General features: G+C 40.1%; 1 protein-coding gene and 1 pseudogene across 1 annotated transcript in view; one reads left to right on the top strand and one right to left on the bottom strand.

The window, feature by feature from the left end:
• Positions 1-14664, top strand: part of LOC135213223 (uncharacterized) — a 54289-nt gene extending 39625 nt beyond the window's left edge. The window contains exons 3-6 of the mRNA XM_064247201.1: positions 352-536; positions 1610-1763; positions 12845-13234; positions 14453-14664. Coding sequence (XP_064103271.1) covers positions 352-536; positions 1610-1763; positions 12845-13234; positions 14453-14664 — 941 coding nt within the window. The remainder of the gene's footprint in view (positions 1-351; positions 537-1609; positions 1764-12844; positions 13235-14452) is intronic.
• LOC135213332 (solute carrier family 49 member 4 homolog) overlaps positions 1-22500 on the bottom strand; it is a 113930-nt pseudogene that overhangs the window by 66376 nt on the left and 25054 nt on the right.

Here is a 22500-nt window from a genome sequence, read left to right as displayed (position 1 = left end):
AGAGAGAGAGAGAGAGAGAGAGAGAGAGAGAGAGAGAGACCATGAACCTAGGATCACTAGATGGAATATTTTTAGAATTTGTGTGTGTGTGTGTGAGAGAGAGAGAGAGAGAGAGAGAGAGAGAGAGAGAGAGAGAGAGAGAGAGAGAGAGAGCTCGAATCACAACATGACGTGTAGTAGGCCTTACACAAGACATGATTTATGTAACTTAATACCAGAATCGATAAGGTGTTTTATCAGTCTTCTATAATACAAATAAACCCTTCGTGAAAAGGTATTTGTCACTTGCATGTTTTATTAAGTCTAGTTAATTTCAAAGGCCTAATATGTCTATTTCTTTTCTCTTCACAGGCCTAAATCACAGCAGGCTCTCCCTAGGTAGCTCCAACCTGTTACCAGAACCAACACCTCACCTTGGGGAAGCCCACGACCTTTCTTCCCTCAACCCTTCGGAAAGTTCCTACCCAGCCGTCCTCGATGTCATGCACCTCAGCGTAGATGTTCAGAAGGGCACGCCGACGGCGCTGGGAGAGGAGGTGGTAGAACGGTAGGAAGGTCAGAGGACGAGGCACCACTACCACCACCTCCCCGAAGGAAGTTGCCAGGAACAACGACATCAAGGGCGACTCGACTGCCCCCGGAGACCCTGTGGCCACTAGTTTGGTCGACGGCGTAGCCAACAGCCTGAACAGTCCCGCGGATCACGATGGCAAAGGCGTTCCACAGGCTGAACAGACTTACCAGACCTACAAGATTCGGTTCTGGATTCTTGGTCTGTTCTCCGCTACAGCTTTTCTACAGGTTTGTAGTCGTTCTGTTACAGGATGGTTCTTCTGTAGGGGTTCAAGTACTACCTCTCAGGAGATAGGTCTAGGCTTATAGCCATAGACATAACCAGCTCTCCTTTTATTTCTCCTACAGGGTGGTTCTTCTGTAGGGTTCAAGGGTACCTCTCTGAAGTTATGTCTAGACTTATAACTGTAGACATAATCAGCCTTCCTCTGACAGTCTGTTTCTCTGAAAATCTTTACCACAAGAAGTCTTGTAATTTTATTAAAATGAATTTACAAGCTCACTAACATCTCATGGATTCCCAATAAATACACATATATAATTAAAAGAAAAACCTTTCATTAAACTATGACTTACTAGCGAGATAAGTTATTGCTCAAAGATGAACACCTTCATAGATGGACAAACTGTTTCTTATCGTGGTTCTTCCAGATGCTGATTATGATTTTAGTTGAAGATTATTATCCATTCATTTTTTATTTTAATCACGTATCGGCATAAAAACTGATTGTCTTTTGTTAAGGGTTTTTATAATATATATGTCCAGCTAAATGCCTAATCAAGTTTGAAAAGTCTTTCTTTAAAACTGGAAAAGGCACAGGCCTTTATCTTTATCTTTATCTGCACAGAAGCAACCTAAAGTCACTTGAGCACTTGCTAAAAGTTCTCAAGTGTTTGTAGGTGATGACTGAGCTTAGAAATGCAACTAGAGTTCGCCTGTTATGATGAACTAATTCAACAGAAAACAGGACACTAGGCCTAGGCCCTAGAGAAATTCAAGTAGTGCTTGTATTTTGATTAAACTCCTTCATTTCAGAGCACAGTATGGGGCACATTCGGCTCCATTGCTGAGTCAGCAGAATACGCCTTCAAGAGCTGGACCGACGCTACCATCGCCGCTTTCCCAAACTGGGGTCCTATCATCGTCGTCTTCTTCACGGTGCCCATGATGTGGGTCACACAAAAGCTGGGTAAGTTGGGGGAGATCTTGAGGTTTGGTGAGATTTGCCTGAACGATATGGGTGTAACTGTTTCCTGAGTTTGGTCTAGTTTGCCTGGATAATCTAGTTACTTGGTGTAGTTTGCCTGAATAATCTAGTTCTTTGTTTCCTTAGTTTGGTCCAGATGGCCTGGATAATCCATTTCTTATTGTTTCTCTAGTTTGGCTTGGTTTATGTTGATAATGGTCTAGTTTGCCTGAGTAATCTAGTTTTTACTGTTTCCTTAGTTAGGTCTAGTTTGCCTGGATAGTCTAGTTCTTGTCTCCTTAACTGATCTACATTGCCCGGATAGTCTAGTTCTTATTGTCTCCTTAATTTGATCTAGATTGCCTGGATAATCATGAACTTTCTGCTCTAAGTTCCCCAGCAGAGATGGTGATGGAAAAGTCTTCCATTTTTCAATGTCTTGGAACTTGAAGAAGGAACCATATCCTAATTTTGATTCTCTGCTAAAGATGTTAAGCAGAGCGCACCCAGAGAAACATGGATGAATTCTAAAGCCAAATCACCATTTTTTTCCACCATTTTTTCACAGTGAATGGTGAGGCAAGGCACAGAATACATAAAAATGGACGAATCCTGTATCTAAATCACCATTTTACGCAACAATTTCATAGCAGTTTTCACGGTGAATGAAGAGGCAATAAACACACCACCAAACATCAGACCTTCCAAAGAAGGAACAATGTCATTAATAAGAGCAACCTGAGGGGGTTGGTATCTGTGACCCTGAGTGGTACTCAGGAACTTCAGCCACTCCAACTTGATGTCATCAATAATCATGGCTTCCCACACAGGAATGGAACAGACAGCCATCTTAGTGCAAGAGTTCACACACGTTTGTTGGGGCTGAATTTTCAATTCCCTAGACCTAACCGTGGTTTTAGTACCACCATATTGCTATAAAGTCCCTTGCAATATTATAGATAGTAAGGTACCACCATCTTTATGTAAGATTTTACACGTTTGGTGGTGAAACTGTGAATTCCCTAGACTTAACAATGATAATAATACCACCATATTTCCGTGGAGACATCTGCAGTATTATAAAAGGTTCTACATTCCGAAACTTTGACTGGAAATGGGTAATAAGTCAGTCTGATTACGTCCAACTAACAGAGGGACATTTCATTTGCAATACAGAACGGTACAAGAGAGAGAGAGAGAGAGAGAGAGAGAACCACATGTCCTACTCAATAACCAGAGAATGATTTACAAACAAACTGTTCATTCGTTTGCAAAGTGGAATGAATACAAGTATAAATATAAATACAGGTCAATATAAATACAAGTTTTCTTTTTAACCATAAACAATAACAACCGCAACCAAAGCCAACTAGACCTATATATGGTATGTACTGTCGGCCAAAAAACTCGTGGCAGAGTTTCATAATTTTTCGTTCACTTGCCTGACGCACGATTCATGCCTTATTTATCGATTTTTCTTTCCAAAGATGGAAGAAATCGTATGTAATGACGTTAAAAACAGTCACTGATATCTTTAGAACATTACATTATGTTATTGTGTAATAATATTTTCCATATAGCAAAATTGACGTGAACGAAACGAAGTGATAAAAAACGTCATATCACAACCATAGATATACATTACCAAATAGATAGGAGACACCTATCACTAGTAGTATCGCATAATCATAGACCTTAAATTATCATTTCAATATTAAGTGAAGGTAGTTGAACTATTCCATTTGTTAAATTTTACAGAAAACATTGGAATCTCACAAAATGCTATCAAATTTAAAAACAAAAAGAAAAAAATAACGATCTCCTAACAGTGTGAACCAAGCGACCTCACTCTATTGCTTTTGATGTTATGTGCACGGGAATCTAATGTCAATGTGTCATTTATTGGTCTAAGAAACGTCCCTTGATGAGCGAGAGACAACTATTGCACTGCATTCGGTGCAAGTTGCTGTTGGAGAGATATCAAGAAAGCATTTAACTAAACCGGAGAGAATCATGCCTAGATGAATCAAATTGTTTAAAGAACGGCAAATTTAGAACATGGGCCTAGAGGTGGAACACCTCAAAGCACCACAAGAGAGCAAGACAATACAGTGTAAACGTTGCTGAACAACATTCATTTGTGAATTTTGAATTCTAGTGCATCGTCACGACATTGCTGAACCAGGAATCATGACTAGCTCTATGCTTATGACTGGTGTCTTTAGATGGAGAGGAAGAGATTTTTAAATCTCCACTTGAAATCTTTGATAGGTGTCTAATGAATAAGTCTAATGAATAAGCAAACGTATCTTTGATGGATGAGAGATTCAGTTAGGCTTACTCTTTTTGTTTTGTTTTTTTATCGGTGGCCAGTGAATACCACAGATAGGGAGGGAAACAGTTTTCTATGATGCATCCATTTTTTTTTCTTTAAAAGCTAAAGCATACATATTATTAGGAGATACTTTATCAACATCGGCCTAATCCCTCCATCACTCCTATACGCCACCTCCGCTCTCTTCTACATCTCGGGCGACTCGAGCCGACTTCTCACTACGAACTCCATGGCTTGAAAGCATCAGTAATGATAACGGTTATTTTGAAATTCCCCGCACCGACAACGGGCGCCTTAAAATGCATGTTTATAAAATATTTTCTATTCAAAGAAACTTTATCTTTCATTCCCCAAAATATGTGCATACACTCGTGTTACACCCTGTAGCCGTCAAAGAGCAACCCTTGATTAAAGCAGTCTTGAAAAAAATTAGAAATAAAAACATGAAATAGACTTAAACGAGAACGTCACCTTTCATATTTCTTATCCTTTCAGCTACTTAAATATGCTTATGGTAGTAGGTCGAGATATACATGTGAAACTAATTTGAATTAATTTCTAGTTAGAAGAAATGAATAACTACAGAAAGATCAACCTAAGAAAGCTTTAATGAAAGTAAGCCTTTCTTAATGTATTCGTCAGTTTTGACTCCCACAGCTTTCCAACGTGTCCAAATGAAACAGGGTGATATGCAAGGAATTCGATCAAAAAATAAGACTGAATTATTATTCGTTTGATTTTTTTTTTTTTTTTTTGATAGCTAGGTCTGAGTTAATTATGTTAAGCAATTATGAAAAGGATACGAAGAAAGGCGAGCATTGCTAATAAAACAAGAATAACAGGAATAATTAAATAAAGCAGATTAATATATATATTATATATATATATATATATATATATATATATATATATATATATATATATATATTACGTATCGAGAGAGTATACTGCTCAAAATAGACCTAGGCTAATCATGTGTGAAAATCAGAAGTCCAATTTAGGCCCACTAAATATTATGTCATGCAAATTATTTTATTGATCAAAGGGCAAAATTAGTTTAATTAAACATCGTTTTCAAAGAATGTTAACGACTGGATGTATTGTTTATCGGCTGTAGGAGACGAAATGACAACATCCCAGTGCAGTACGATACGTTGAGTCAAGACTCGACCGGCAGCAAAGTCAACTTCAAAATGCTTCGGTATGCTGTCACAAAGCTAGAGTTGAGAATAAAATTAGAAATCGTGGACCCATTGGTATATATTTTCCTTACTTTGTAAAATAATTATCTTTAATACGTTGAATAAATCTACTCTATTCTAATGTAATTTATTTCAAGTATAGCACCTTTGAAAGGAATGTTATTTATTGTTAAGCAAATAATCTGGCACCTGCATATGGCAATATTTCCATAACGAACAATGAATTAAGAAACTACGCCAATTCTTCGTTGGCCGTCTGTACATATATACGCTAGCAAAAGACACGGTCACTCATCAAATTAAGACAGACAGCTTCATTCCATTGGTGTCCTTGACGGCATCATTGATCCCTGAAGAGGTCAAATGACATTCAAAGAAGAAGAAGAAGAAGAAGAGTAGTGTCAGGAAAGTGCAACATCGGGGAAATGTTACACAAGTGATTGGGAAGACTTGCGCAATTTAAACAACTGCTAAGTCCTTGAAATAGGATTTTTCTTTAAAGCTGAGTGACTGTGTATTTCCGTGCCGTTCGTACTTAACGTCTCTCTAAAAGAGCCGAGGTCTCTATGGGCAATGACTTTTCAGTTATAGAGCTTAAAAATACGGCTACAAATTTTAGTCCTACACCACGAGTGTGTTCTTAGACCTCTATCCCCAAGCTGCCATTTTTTTTTTTTTATATTATCATTATTAGTTTGTGTTTCTACGTGCCATTGGTACTTAACGTCTCTCCAGTAGAGCCTAAGTCTCTAAAGACAATGATCTTCCAAGTTATAGAACTTAAAAATCCTTCAATACATACTAATCCTGTCCCATGAGTGTTACTAGACCTATATCCCTAAACTCCCACTGATATGTCATGTTCTGATAACACTTTAGGGAATGAAAACTGTTTTCAGATTGGCAATTATGGAAGATCACTGATTAGGAGCCCTATTTTTTCATTATTGGCTCATCACAAGAAACATGAAAATATTATTATTTGATTATTATTTTTTTTTCTTTTTTTGCTCTATCACAGTCCTCCAATTCGACTGGGTGATATTTATAGTGAGGGGTTCCGGGTAGCATCCTGCCTCCTTAGGAGTCCATCACTCTTCTTACTATGTGCGCCGTTTCTAGGATCACACTCTTCTGCATGAGTCCTGGAGCTACTTAATTCAGCCTCTAGTTTTTCTAGATTCCTTTTCAGGGATCTTGGGATCGTGCCTAGTACTCCTATGATTATGGGTACAATTTCCACTGTCATATCCCATATCCTTCTTATTTCTATTTTCAGATCTTGATACTTATCCATTTTTCCCTCTCTTTCTCTTCAACTCTGGTGTCCCATGGTATTGCGACATCAATGAGTGATACTTTCTTCTTGACCTTGTCAATCAACGTCACGTCTGGTCTATTTGCACGCATCACCCTATCTGTTCTGATACCATAGTCCCAGGGGAACTTTGCCTGATCGTTTTCTATCACTCCTTCAGTTTGGTGCTCGTACCACTTATTACTGCAAGGTAGCTGGTGTTTCTTGCACAGGCTCCGGTGGAGGGCTTTTGCCACTGAATCATGCCTCTTTTTGTACTGATTCTGTGCAAGTGCCGGGCATTCGCTTGCTATGTGGTTTATGGTTTCATTTTTCCTATTGCACTTCCTACATATGGGAGAGATGTTATTTCTGTCTATCGTTCTTTGAACATATCTGGTTCTTATGGCCTGATCTTGTGCCGCTGTTATCATTCCTTCAGTTTCTTTCTTGAGCTCTCCTCTCTGTAGCCATTGCCATGTGTCATCGCTGGCTAGTTCTTTAGTCTGTCTCATGTATTGTCCGTGCATTGGTTTGTTGTGCCAGTCCTCTGTTCTGTTTGTCATTCTCCTGTCTGTATATTTCTGGGTCTTCGTCTACTTTTATAAGTCCCTTCATTCCCCTTCCCATGCAACTACCTTTAGCCACTCGTCTTCATGGCTGGTTTTCAGATATTGCCCCAGTGCTCTGTTTTCGATGTTGACGCAGTCCTCTATACTTAGTAGTCCTCTCCCTCCTTCCTTTCGTGTTATGTATAGTCTGTCCGTATTTGCTCTTGGGTGTAGTGCTTTGTGTATTGTCATATATTTCCATGGTTTTCTGATCTAGCTGCAGAGTTCTGCCTTCGTCCATTCCACTATTCCTGCGCTGTATCTGATTACTGGCACTGCCCATGTGTTTATGGCTTTTATCATATTTCCGGCGTTGAGTTTTGACTTGAGTATCGCCTTGAATCTCTGCATATATTCTTTCCTGATCGTTGCCCTCTTTTTTGGTGTTTTGTATATCCTCCCCTTCTTCCATTATTCCCAGGTATTTGTATCCAGTCTCATCTATGTGTTTGATGTTGCTCCCATCTGGTAGCTTTATCCCTTCAGTTCTCGTTACTTTGCCTTTTTGTATGTTGACTAAGGCGCATTTTTCTATTCCAAACTCCATCCTGATGTCCCCAGATACAATCCCTACAGTCTGGATTAGGGTATCTATTTCCTTGATGCTCTTACCATACAGCTTGATGTCGTCCATGAACATCAGATGATTGATTCTGTTGCCTCTTTTCTTGAGTTGGTACCCGGCATCCTTCTTCTGTAGTACTTTTGTCATGGGAATCATGGCTACTACGAAGAGTAGTGGGGACAGTGAGTCGCCCTGGAAGATCCCTCTCCTGATATTAACCTCTGCTAGTCTTATTCCAGAGCTTGTAAGTATTGTATTCCAGTTGCGCATTGTATTTTTGAGGAAGCTGATGGTGTTTTCCTCTGCCCCATATATTTTCAGGCATTCTATTAGCCATGTGCGTGGTATCATGTCGAAGGCTTTCTTACAGTCTATCCATGCCATGCTTAGGTTGGTTTTCCCTCTCCTACTGTTCTTCATTATCATTTTGTCTATCAGGAGCTGGTCTTTTGTGTCCCTACACTTCCTTCTGCAGCCTTTCTGTTGGTGGGGGATGGTGTTTGTCTCCTCTAGGTAGTTGTATAGCCTTTCACTGATGATACCTGTTAGTAACTTCCACATTATTGGTAGGCAGGTGATAGGCCTGTAGTAACTGGCTATATTTCCCTTAGGCTAAGGCCCCACCGAATCCGGCGCGGCGCGTCGCGTGCGTGTAACACGGCTATCCGTCTACAAGCGTCTCCGTCTTCTGCGAGTGTGACTGTGGCCCAACCAGACACACGAGTGACGGTTATAAGACGGACAATTCAAACTTCAGCGGTAGTTGCCGTTATGAAGGGAGAGCGCGAGGTTTTCCTCTGACTCGGTGCTGTCAACCAAATTAGAGGCGTTGAACAGTAGGAAAATCTGGACTTATGACATAACTTTAGATGAGGAAAGAGTGGAGAATGAGCAAAACTTTCATAAGTTACGATAGCGTCCAGACAAGTTTTTTTTTAATATTGTCGGATGCCGCCGAAAACCTTTGACTTAATTCACTAGGGCATTATATCTCGAATATCAAACTTTGATACAAATTACAGAAGATAAGTATTAACGTAAGAAACTTGTAGTGTAGTAACTCTGAGGGAAGGATTACTGATTTCGAAATTAAAGTTGCACTTTATTTCATTTAATACAAAAATTAAGATACGTAGAATTGTGTGTGAACTGAACACTTTGATACAGGAACTTCTGAAACAAAGATATTTACATAAATGTATCCATTAGAATATAATAAAAAAAAATACTTTAATCCTTTATCATAACCACAAATCATCACATTTGATTATAACTCAAAGTTGGGCAGGTGGTTCAAATGCAGGTTGTTGTAGGTCTACCACAATTTCTTCCTTCATGCGGAAGACGCACGTCCACGTGCGGCTAAAAACAAAATTTTTAAATATCTAACTTCCCTGGTAGTTACATATATATAGCTTAATCCCGCCGATTCGTCGCGCGCACGGCAGAAATTCAAAATTCGCGGCTATCGCCGATAGACGGTCAGGTGATCATACCTGTGCTCCCTCTAGTAGTTATCTGGAACCATTCCCATTTATCCTCAGAAATTCCCTGCCGTCGTTCGAGCAGCACGTTGGAAATTCGCTCTTCTTTGTTTGGGTTTGCTTTTACTACAATTGGTGAAGTACCCATTGCTTACTTTTTTGTTACTTAATGGCTTTCGCTGATATCAGATTATCCTTAATTTGTTTTACACACGAATAAGTTTCAGTTGGTCAGTTTCCGACTTCTACAATTTTTCTTGTTTTCTGAATTCAAGATGGCCGGCTCTGTAGTTAAGGGTTTCGAGTCCCGGCTTCCATACAACCCTTGATCCTCATACAATAGTTAACAAATGCAGGAAGCAGATATGTACATGTGTTAGCAGATAGGATGAGTGTGTAACGTTCTCTGAGAAATAATGAAAAGTATGTTTACTATAAGATGCAATTAGATTTTAATTAGAAGAACTAGATCGTATTGTGTTCTATTAGCTAGTTCTTCTGATAGTCAAGCTTGTCTAACCTGTCTAATACTAATATTCCTGAGCCTAGCCCTAAGTTAAGAGTACCAGACCCACCTGAGGAGTCGTAGATAAGTTAGCCGACTATGAATGTTTTTGCGGCTAGTTCGGCTTGCGTGTTAATACAATCCCTTTCTTCGGAAAGGGGACTGAATAGACAGTGCGTAGTTTGCATCGCAAATTTGGTGACAGTGTTAGTGTAGTGGAGGGTGCGCCCGTTCGTGTCTGTCACGCTCCTAGTCCTAGACCTCTTCCATGCTCCCCAACCCCTGGGAGAAGGAATGTCGACCGGCGAAGGGAGGTGAGAGATGTTAAAAAGCGAGCGGGCGTCCCCTCGAGCGATCCTGCTGACGCATCCCAGGACGCTCTCCCTCGCCACAGGAAAGGTGAGATGAGGAAGTGTTCGGATACTTGCTCTCCTGCCAATATAAGAGGCAAGATGTCGCACAGGCGGCCGTTCCCTTTGGCAGGAGGTAAGGAAATATTGGACGAAGAGACTTTCGGTGCTTGCGTCTTCGTCTGATGACGCAAGACCTCGACCCGGTTGGCGTCAACCCCTAGAATCAAGACCCCTCAAGAGACCCAAGTCCCCCGTAGCGTTACAGCAACCGTCGTGCAGTAATTGGAGGAGACGCATAACGCACAGCTCTTCGGAAGAAGAAGTTTGCTTTACATCGGTGCATGCTTCTCCCCCTCCCCCAGACTGGGAGGTGTCTCATGGAGCGTCTCCACCTTGTCGACAGAAGATCACTACTAGTGTCTCCGAAGCGGTAGATGGGCGGGCAGTGCCGCCTTCAGTTATTCCCCAACAGCAAGAGGTACCGCAAGCAGCTTTCTTGTCAAAGCTTCAGCAGTCCATTACGTCTCGGTTTTGATGTCTACAAGTCGCATGGACTAGCAGGTGAAGCGCGACCGATAAAACACAAGATAAAACCGCAGTTAGCACAGCGTGACGCTAACAGACGGAAAGACGAAGACTCGCTGCAGGTTGCAGTGCTCTTTGACACTCACAGCAACCTACACCCGTGACGAAGCAGACGCAAGCATGACGCACGCAACCAGGCTCCCTCGCAGCTTACCGGACGTGTGACGGGAAATGACAAGGATCGTGACGCTCCCTCGCAACAGGCTGGACGCACGCAGGACGCACGCAGCATGCTCCCTCGCAGCAGGTTGGACGCATGCATGACGCACGCAAGTAAGACGATGCGCGTGATTCCCCCACTCGTTCGACATCGGAAATCGCCAATACTTTGGATGAGATAGTCAGGAGGAGACGCAAGAAACTCTTCATGCAGCGGATCTGAAAAGATTACTTGCGGTATTGGCGGACTTATATCCGAATATTTTTCAGCAGGCTGTACCTCGGAGCCCGCCCTCACAGTTTATGAAGGGTAGACCCCAGAAATCTTCCTCCTTCAAGAATGAGGTCTCCTCTGCCTTAGCCCAAAAGGCAACGCAGGACTTTATATCTAAATCCCCGATAATGGTTTTCATGGTAATCGGGAACCTCGCCGAATGCTCGAATTCCTGGAATTTCTAGCGTTTGTAAGAAGAACTGCTACTGAAGTAAGGATACCTCTCAGTAGACGACCAACCCTGGAATACAGAAGAACGAACGCGAATATCCAGTTTGACTTGAACTTTCGTCTTCGGGTTTTCTGTTTTCACTATTGAAGTTTTCCTTAGGGGAAAACTTCTCCTTCACTCTCTTGAATAAGAGAAGGAAGGGTGTAGATTTCCAATCCTTATTCTTATTCCTCTAAGGGAAAAGAATTTAGGATGGAATTCGTTGTACAGAAACCTACAAATACACGACGTATATTACCCTCGACACATGATTCTGTTAAGCAGTTGAATTGTCCGGGGGTTAGTCACATACCGTCAGTTTAATTCTACGGTTTGTGACCGAGACGGCTAGTATCCTAATGGAACTGCAATTCGGGACTGTCTGCATCTTCCCAGGAGTTACCAGTTTCGATTTTTCAGATACTTATGGTATGGTCACGACACCACCACCTCAGTTTTTTGTTTTTACCGAAATCCGTTTTCGTTTAAATATAATTGCTCGAGCATAATAGATCCTTTTTTTTTTTAACGCTCGATTATTCTAGCCGAACGCATTCCTTCGAAGAATGGATTACCTGGCAACTCAGGTGCGAGTGATCAAGACCCACTGAGTAGGGGACTACAGCAAGACAACCTAGTTCCAGCTGGCTCTCCGAGATGCATTGTCGGATTATGTGTCTCTCCCATACAAGGATTGACTAACAAACCTTTTCTCTGTCCAACAATATCGGACTCACGTCTCTGATTAACGGGGATTCTCGCATACATGAATGACATCTGCATCCCCTTGAATATTGCGAGAATTTGCAACAGAGATATATATTCTGGAATCTTTCATCTTTATGTTTACCGCACGGTAACAGAAGTCTTTACTAGTCTCACGCTGCATCGCATTGCGATAATGCGGAATTATTTCTTCAGACATCTGAGTTTGTCGTCAAAATATCTCTTATTCGGAGAGGTGCAATTGTTTATTGTTCACCCGGAATTGACAGATATATACGGAAGACATCGCCTGCTCCCCGACCTGCCAGCTCTACTTCCAAATAATCAGCCATGAGAAGTAGTACTTCCCTGTTTTTCATTTCTGGAACCCCGCTTTCATTACAACTACAATCCCTCACCTTACAGCAATGAAATAGCTGTTAGCGTTTTCAGTCCTTTATAAGCCACAGGTTCAGAACCTTGAGAATCCTTCTCTCGATTCGGCTCGTGAAGACGTAGTTTGCATTCACTTTCCACCTTCGTCTTCAATTGAACATAATGTTGTTTTCGTTTTTTTTTTAGCTGAGATTCAACTACTATGAGAATGTCTTGCCATTAAGAACCTCGGTCTCTAGAGGGCAATTGACTTTCGCTTATTGGGCACATGCCTTAAGAGATCACGTGACTTGCTCGGATGCTTGGACAACTTGCCTCATTACCGAACGCTGTCAGTAGGCCAGTTGTCAGAGCGCCCGATTCAGTTACGGTTTACGTTGTGGACTCAATAGGTTGTTCCAGAACAATCAGTTGAGTTGGTGGCACGACACCAACAAGCTACAAGAAGGTTTCGAACTTCAACAGAAGAACCCGACCTAGTGTTGCATTCAGACGCATCGGACGTGGGGTGGGGTGCAACACTAGGGAATGACGGGATCTCTAGTCTATGGCAAGATCAAACAGTAGTTCAGGTCAACGCAGACAACACCACGGCGTTGGCCTACATAAAGAAGCAGGGAGGCACTCGTTCGGACTCCTTTTACGATGGCAGCAAAGGATCTCTTATTGTGGGCGAAAGAGAGGAACATTACTCTTCTAACTCGCTTTATAGAAGGAGAGAAGAACGTCAGGGTGGATCTCCTCAGCAGAGAAAGACAGGTTCTCACGACGGAGTAGACCCTGCATCACGAGGTATGCAGCAGACTGTGCAATCAGTGGGGAGAACCGTCTATAGACCTCTTTGCGACGCAGAGAACAAAGAGGTTACCTGTTTACTGCTCTCCAGTCCCAGACCAGGAAGCAGTGGCAGTAGACGCCTTCCTCATGGATGGGAGGAAGAACACGTACGCCTCCCCCCCATTTAAGATCCTAAAACTGAGTCATGAAGAAGTTCAGGGAATCGAACACGTCGCATGACCCTGATAGCTCGTTTTTGGCGGCCATGAGACCCTGGATCACAGATGTGATGGATGGGCTAGTAGACACCCCAGATCGTTACCGTGTCGGAACAATCTACTCAGACAGCCACTATAGAGAGACAACATCAAAATCGCCTCTCTCTCAATCTAACTGCCTTTCGACTATTGAAAAACTGGCAGAGCGAAGGGCTTTTCGAGGGAAGCTGTAAGAGCAATCGCGAGAGCGAGGAGGACGTCCACAATCAAGGTGTACCAGTCAAAGTGGGACGTGTTCAGGAAATGGTGCAGAATTAACAACATTTCCTCTTTCAGTACCTCTAACTCAACTAGCAGATTTTCTGTTACACTTAAGAACCCAAGAGAAACTAGCAGTATCAACTATCAAGGGATAACGCAGCATGCTAGCCTCCGTCTTCCGTCACAGAGATTTTGACTTGTCGGGAGACAAGGATCTCTCGGACCTCATAAGGTCCTTTGAGACAGTTAAGAGTAAGGATAACCCAACCCCCTCTTGGAATTTGGATGTTGTTCTGACTTTTCTAACCTCGAGCAGGTTCGAACCCCTCGACAAGGCTTCATGGAAGGATCTCACCAAGAAGACCCTATTCCTGGTTGCGTGACAACGGCCAAGAGGATAGGAGAGTTGCAAGAATGTAGGCTTCAATGGGAGAATGCAGTCCTGCCTCGCTGCAACTAGGTTGCTCGCCAAGAATGAGAATCCTTCTCACCCATGGCCTAGATCCTTTTTTACCATACCAGGGTTATCTCAGTTAGTAGGACAGGAAAAGGAGAAAAGCCTTTGTCCAGTTAGAGCCCTAAAGTATTATCTACAGAGAACCAAAAAACTTAATAGGACATACAGACAACCTCTAGTCCTTGGTAAAGAACCTTCACTACCTGTGGCCAAAGAACGCGCTGGCGGTCTTTGTCAAGGATTTAATAAGGGAAGCTCACCAGAATTTTGATGAGAAAAGCTTCCCAATACTCAAAGTCAATGCGCACGAAGTAAGAGCTGTGGCGACTTTGAGGGCGTATAGACACAAGTCGATGGAATCGATCTTGGAAGTGACATTCTGGCGAAGCAAGTCAGTCTTCGCAGATTGCTACCTTAAAGACGTACAGACCCAATATGAGGAATGTTGTTCCCTAGGGCCGTACGTTGCCTCCGGCGCCGTAGTTGGAGAAGGATACAACTGCCTCTAACCTATAAACCTTATTTATACCCTTGCATTTTATTGAACTTGACCTCACAGGCTGTCTGTGAAGGTTGTTGCAGCCTTCCACAGTCTGGGGTGAAAGTCTAAGTTACGTTTTATGGAGTGTGTTTTAGTGTGTTAGTTGGTCAGGTGGTCAGCTCATTGTCCATGGCTTTGCCAGGATAGCAAGGTGGTTGGTCTAGTCAGGTTAAGGTCGAGGACCGTGTCTGACAGCCCCACAGAGACTTTCTACAGCCCCCTGGGTGGATCGCTGGGTCTCTCAAGGAATGCAGGCTAATGAGGCAGAAAAAACTTCGAAGCCAGCTTCCTTATCAGGTATGAACCAGATTATTGGTACAGCTAATTTGTTGTGATCAATAATTTTACGAATTCCCAACGGTGCTGCGGTTCTCTGACCCACCACCAAAGGTGCCAATCAGCTATATATATGTAACTACCAGGGAAGTTAGATATTTAAAAATGTTATTTTCATTTTAAAATAAGTTTTTAAATATACTTACCTGGTAGTTACATATATAAAAGGTCCCTCCCTCCTCCCCTCTGAGAACAGAGGCATGGAATTTCTGAGGATAAATGGGAATGGTTCCAGATAACTACTAGAGGGAGCACAGGTATGATCACCTGACCGTCTATCGGCGATAGCCGCGAATTTTGAATTTCTGCCGTGCGCGCGACGAATCGGCGGGATTAAGCTATATATATGTAACTACCAGGTAAGTATATTTAAAAACTTATTTTAAAATGAAAATAACATGTTTTGTTCCTTGTGCGTCTAGTCCGGTAACGCACCTGACGCCACGCACGCTCATGCGCCGTGTGGGGCCACTCGTGTTTGAACTATAACAGTTGATCGAAACGCACAAAACGCGTAGCCGTGTTAGACGCACGCGACGCGACGCACCGCGACGGATTCGGTGGGGCCTTAGCCTTACTCTTGTTGTTGTTATTATTATTGTTATTGTTTTTGTTTATCACAGTCCTCCAATTATACCGGGTGGTATTTATAGTGTGGGGTTCCGGGTTGCATCCTGCCTCCTTAGGAGTCCATCACTTTTCTTACTATGTGACTGTGAGCCGTTTCTAGGATCTCACTCTTCTGCATGAGTCCTGGAGCTACTTCAGCCTCTAGTTTTTCCAGATTCCTTTTCAGGGATCTTGGGATTGTGCCTACTGTTCCTATGATTATGGGTACAATTTCCACTGTCATATCCCATATCCTTCTTATTTCTATTTTCAGTTCTTGATACTTATCCATTTTTTCCCTTTCTTTGTCTTCAACTCTGGTGTCCCATGGTATTGCGACATCAATGAGTGATACTTTCTTCTTGATTTTGTCAATCAACGTCACGTCTGGTCTATTTGCACGTATCACCTTATCTGTTCTGATACCATAGTCCCAGAGGATCTTTGCCTGATCGTTTTCTATCACTCCCTCAGGTTGGTGTTCGTACCACTTATTACTGCAAGGTAGCTGGTGTTTCTTGCACAGGCTCCAGTGGAGGGCTTTTGTTACTAAATCATGCCTCTTTTTGCACTGATTCTGTGCAAGTGCCGGACATTCGCTTGCTATGTGGTTTATGGTTTCATTTTTCGTATTGCACTTCCTACATATGGGAGAGATGTTACTTCCATCTATCGTTCTTTGAACATATGTGGTTCTTAGGGCCTGATCTTGTGCCGCTGTTATCATTCCTTCAGTTTCCTTCTTGACCTCTCCCTTCAGTAGCCATTTGCCACGTGTCATCGCTGGCTAGTTCTTTAGTCTTGTCCCCCATTTATTGTCCAATTGTTATTATTATTATTATTATTATTATTATTATTATTATTATTCCACTTTGACTTTCTCTAAAAAAATTATTCTCCTGTTCAACAGGAATTAGACTTATTTCTAAACAAAACACAGACAATTTTCTCAACAAACCTAAGTAGTACATAGAAAAGAACATCTACTGTTGCATTCTTGTCCTTTAGTACTTAGGTCCTAAGAAGTCAGGGTGGTCATTCACGTACTTTATTATGGTATATCAATTACAAGTAAGGAGACCCATGCTTATGCTGGCTTCCCATTTTGTTTGTGGATGGCGGGAGATTTCTACAACAACTCCCAGAAGGTTCAACATAGTAGAATGAGAGAGTAGTGTTTCTCAATACATTACACTCCTCCCCCTAGGTTTAACAGACAAAAATTTAAATTTGTTCAATGAGTCTCCTAGGTTTCTTACTTACTCTGGTAGATTTTCTTACAATGGCACCAGTATCACATTACTGTTCTCTGATCCTACTACTTCTACATTGGGATTACAAAAGCATACCCGAGTTCTGAATAGTGTTATTTGTTTCTTCTAATCCTTGTACATTACGGGAGAAGAAACTACAGGAACATAAGGAATCATTGTATCTTCTAATAGTGACGGTTCATCAGTTACTCTAGTATTATACATTTTTCTCTCAAATAACTGTGAAAGGTGACGCTTCCCAAGTCAAAATACCATTAACCTCTACAGAAACCAAATAATTTCTTTCACCAAGAACTTTGATAATCTTAGCTTCCACCCATTCTGGTCCTTTACCAAAATTCTTGGCATATACTGCATCGCAAAAACTCTGAATTTAGACTCATGAACATAACACTCATCTCTTTGTTTAGGCATTATAACATCTAATGGACCCTTAAATTTCCTTCCAAACAATAATTCAGCTGGGGAGCAGCCAGTAGAAGACTGTACTGTACGTCTATAGGTATACAAAAAATTTGGCCATTCTGGTTTTTACAGGCAAATTACAATCAAACTTTTTGAAATTAGTTTTGAATATTCGGACAGCCCGTTCTGCAAGCCCGTTGTACTTGGATTATATGGTGCTCCTGAACAATGTCTAACACCATTTTTCTGAAAGAAATTCTGAGTCTCCCTAGACATAAAACAAGTTGCATTATCAGATACAATTGTGTCAGGAATACCATAATAGCAAAACATGACCTTAAACATTGTATGGTACCCTCTGAAGTTAATATTCTTGCAAGCATAGACATCAATAAATTTAGAAAAGGAATCAATAATAATCAAATATTGCATGTTGTCAATGGGTCCACAATAATCTACATGCAAGCGGGACCAAGGTCTATCTACTGACGGCCAAGATAAAGGTGAAATGCCCTTATGTTTGAGATTTGTTATGCATAATGCACAGTTGGAAGTTATTTGTTCTAAATCTTGGTCCATGTTGGGCCAATATACAAAAGACCTTGCTTCAGCTTTCATGGCAACAATACCCTGGTGGCCCTCGTGAAGCATTTCCATAACCCGCTTTCTCAACATCTCAGGAACCAAAATACGATTCCTATACAGTAATACATTGTCATGCAAAGAAAGATCATTTCTCAATTTATAGAAAGGTAACATACAAATTTCCACATCACCTTTTCCTTGGGGAACCCCTTCCTTACATAATCTCGTACTCTGCATAAAACAGTGTCTCTTTCTATACATTCTTTACCATTGTAACAATCAAAAGAATTCTTATCCAAAATATTAATCAAATTTACATATTCTCCTGGTACATGAAAATCAGCATCATCTCTACACAATGGTAGCCTACTAGAGCATCTGCCACTGTATTATGCACTCCCTTAATGTGTTCAATTTTAAAATCAAAACCTGATAGAAACAAATAAAGCCCACCTTTGAATACGAGCATTAGATAATTGTGGAATAGACTTACTAGGGTTAAATAGATGAGTCAAGGGTTTATGGTCCGTCCTGATAACGAACTTCCTACCCAAAAGATAATCAGAAAACTTCTTGACTCCAAAAATAATGGATAGAGCCTCTCTATCAATTTGAGAATAATTACACTCAGCATTAGATAATTTTCTACTTTTGAAAGAAATAGTAGAAATTCTATCCTTATATTCTTGCTTAAGAACAGCTCCCACTCCTTCAGGGCTAGCATCAACTTCTAAAATCATGGTAGCATTGGGGTTAAAATTATCCAAAATATCAGCTCTTCCCAAAGCTTCCTTAATACTCTGAAAAGCTTCTTCATGAACTGCTGCCCAATGAAACTCCACATTCTTTTGGGTTTAAAATTATATAAAAGGACATAAAATAGAGCTAAACTGAGGTACAAAACCTATTGTAATAAGTACATAGCCCAAAAAATGATTTTAAAGACGAACAGAGTGAGGGGTTGGAGCTTCCAAAAATTGCCTCTATTTTCTTTGGGTCAGGTTTAATTCCATCACAACTTAAAATGTATCCTAAATAAGGTACTTCCCTAGAACCAATAATACATTTATCTTTATTCAATTTAACATTTCTCTGTTGCAAAATTGATAAAACCTTACATAAACTCTTGTCATGTTCCTCCTTGGTAGCTCCGACAATCAATATGTCATCTAAAAATACATGAACACCCTCAATATTTGCCAATAATTCAGAGATAAACCTCTGAAATATACCTGGTGCTGACGACAACCCAAAAGGCAATCTATGAAACTTATATAATCCCAAATGAGGTATTCATAATCAAATATTGTTGAGAATTTTCACTCACAGATACCTGTAAATATGCATTTTTCAAATCCAATTTCGAAATATACTGACAAAGAACCTACATTTGCCAAAATATCATCCAAATCTCGGTAATGGGAAGGTATTAACACTGGTTTGGGTATTGAGATACTTACAATCTACACAAATCCTTATTTCACCATTAGCTTCATTACAGGAACAATAGGACTGGCCCAATCTCCAGCATGCTCGACCTTGCTCACTATATTTTTTACTTTCTAGTTCTTTCAAACTATTCTCAATTTTACATTTATAATGATAAGGAACAGATCTAGCTTTAAAATACTTAGGCACAGCATTTTCTTTTAACATTGACATTCAAAATTTGTAATGGGTGATCCTTCCACCACCTGATACTCATTGAACATTTTTACACAATCAAGCTTAGGCCTAGATGCACTACTTGGGGTAATAAGAGGACCTTTAAATTTATCATCACACACATTATCATTTTGTACCATGGTATTTCAATTTCTTCATCAAAGACCTGCCTGCTAAATTTAAATCATTATCTACAACAAAAAACTTTTTGTCCCTGGACCATTTGGCCTTTAAAAGAAACATCACAATTTATTTCACCGTACACTTGCATTTCAGCTTTATCATAATTTGCTAAGCGTTTCCTTGTTGGTAATGGTGTTAAATTCAATTTATTAGCATCATGCCGTGAAATAGTGGATGCACCACTGCCAGTGTCTAATTCAACTCTAGGGAAACCCAAACCCATTTAACCTTAAAATTTCTCTATATGGTTCCTCATAATCATCGACAAAATCAATAGAATTCACATTAACATCAAAAAGTTTCAATAAATCATAAGAATCATGGAAACTTTCATTAACAGGAATATCCTTACTAGTAGACTCCTCTACATCATGCACTGTATTAACATTCCTAGATTTTTTCTAGCCTTTTTATTGGGACACACTGTACTGACATGGCCTTCCTTGCCACAGGAATAACATTTAGCATTCTTAAATCTACAATTATTAGCTAAATGGTTATCGCGCCCACAATGAATGCATTTACTTTGAACTTTACAATAATCACTTTTACCTCTCCCTTTAGAGTCTGCACTAGAATTAGGCCTAGGCCTAATTACCTTATGCCTAACCTTGTTAACAGTACCTGCAGGCCTATTATCTATAAAAGAACTTGAAGTAGGACTACATTCAGTAACATAAGCAGTTTCTAAATTGGTAACCTTGGCAAGTAATTCACGAGAGGAGATTGATTTAAACTCAAAAGGATCAGCTAATAAAAAAACCTTAAAATATACTTCATATCAATACCAACCAATAATTGTTCCTTCAACCTTCGGTCAAAATCACATTATTAAATTCACACTGTTGAGCTAACAATTTTAGTTCTGCATAATATTCCTTCACGGACTCACTACTTTTCTTCTTCCTCTGTAGGAAATCACACAATGCTCTATGATAACTTGGTTTTGTTATAAAATGCGACTTTAGTTGATTTACTAGGTCATCAAATGGAACTGCAGACGGCAATTTCGGTGCTGTTAACTTACAAATCGTGGAAAATGTCTCTACTCCAACTGAAGAAAGCAAACAAAGCCCTTTTTGCTGTCGCCTCTGTTACTTCATTTACTTCACAATTCATGGAAAATAGATCCAGCCACAAGATAATTCCAACTTATCTGGGTTAAACTCGGGAATTGTCGGTTCTCCTTGCTGCTGCCATCCTTCCTGACAGGGTATGGAACTTCGGTAGTCCCCAACAAATACAGCTGAATTCAGGCTACTCGAATACTGGAGTCTGGACGTTGGCCAGGCCTAAACTGGTATGCTAGGCTAGATACGGCCGGCTGTCGTTGGTACACTAACTCTCCTTCAATGTGACAATACCTCTTCGTACACTGGGTTCTTCCTCGTCGCCACTGTTTGCATTCTTGTCCTTTAGTACTTAGGTCCTAAGAAGTCAGGGTGGTCATTCACGTACTTTATTATGGTATATCAATTACAAGTAAGGAGACCCATGCTTATGCTGGCTTCCCAGTTTGTGGATGGCGGGAGATTTCTACAACAACTCCCAGAAGGTTCAACATAGTAGAATGAGAGAGTAGTTTCTCAATACATTACATCTACTTTAAAAACAAAAGTAAATCAAAGCAAAAAATGTAATTTAAATACTTTTCTCCCCACATAGGCCTACGACTAGGGATGATAGCCTGCGTGGTACTAATAGCAACAGCCACCATGCTTAGGATCGTGACGTCACAAGAAGCCGCCTTTACTGTGTGAGAAGTTGTTTTGTTCAAATAATTTTAGGATTTTATAAGACTAAGTTTGAGTTTTTTTAAAAAAGATTAAAACATAAATTTGTTCACTTTACTGAATGTTATTGTAAGATTTTTATTTAACTCTAAATTTGACTATACTGAAAGGTTTTAGGTCTACGTTTGACTATACTCAAAAGATTTTAAGTCTAAATTTGACTAAACTGAAAGGCTTTCAGTCTAAATTTGACTTTATTAAAAGTTTTTGAAAGCTTTTAAGTCTAAACTTGACTCTTTGAACACTTATTACTCTAAACTGAACTGCAATTTAATAAGTTTTGCTAGTTATATTAACTAACAAAAAATATGAAAATATATTAACTAACAGAAATATGAAAATAAATGTCTACTTATCAAACTGCATTCTCATAGAAGTGACTAAATATACTTAAGTCAAACTTAAATATACGTACGTTTACTTTGAAAGGATTTGAAAGAAAACGTATAAAGATGGGGAACTATAAAATATATAGAAGCGCCTTCCTTCGGACCTCAGAGCAAAATAAAATTGATATATAGGAACTTTAACGCCACTAAACTGCTTATAATAAATAATAATACATTTATTATTTTAAAATTTGATATTATTTTGTTTTAAAGGTAATTTTAACTTTTAAAACCAATTAAATCACGTATTTTCTGAGACTGAAGCGACCTAGGCCTAGTATATTGTCTGCAAGAAATCCTCAAGTTTTATTTTTGTCTTTCACCTATCTTTGTCCTTGTGGTGCATAACGAGATACATCATAAACTAACATGCTATTAGTTTTCAAGACATTTTCATATTACTATCTTGAATTTCGTGGTCTAATTAAGCGTAGATAATTGATTAACCACAATCGAATATTTTCTTTCATCTAAAGCGATCTATGCCTATGTTATCTCGATGAAATTTCACAACTTTCTTTCTTCTTCCTCGCATCTTTTAATTATTACCGATTTTAAAAGATAT

Source organism: Macrobrachium nipponense, chromosome 42 (genome assembly GCF_015104395.2).
Source record: "Macrobrachium nipponense isolate FS-2020 chromosome 42, ASM1510439v2, whole genome shotgun sequence".
Classification (NCBI taxonomy): domain Eukaryota; kingdom Metazoa; phylum Arthropoda; class Malacostraca; order Decapoda; family Palaemonidae; genus Macrobrachium; species Macrobrachium nipponense.
The sequence above is the reverse complement of the archived record's forward strand: the minus strand, read 5'-3'. Positions and strand labels throughout refer to the sequence as shown.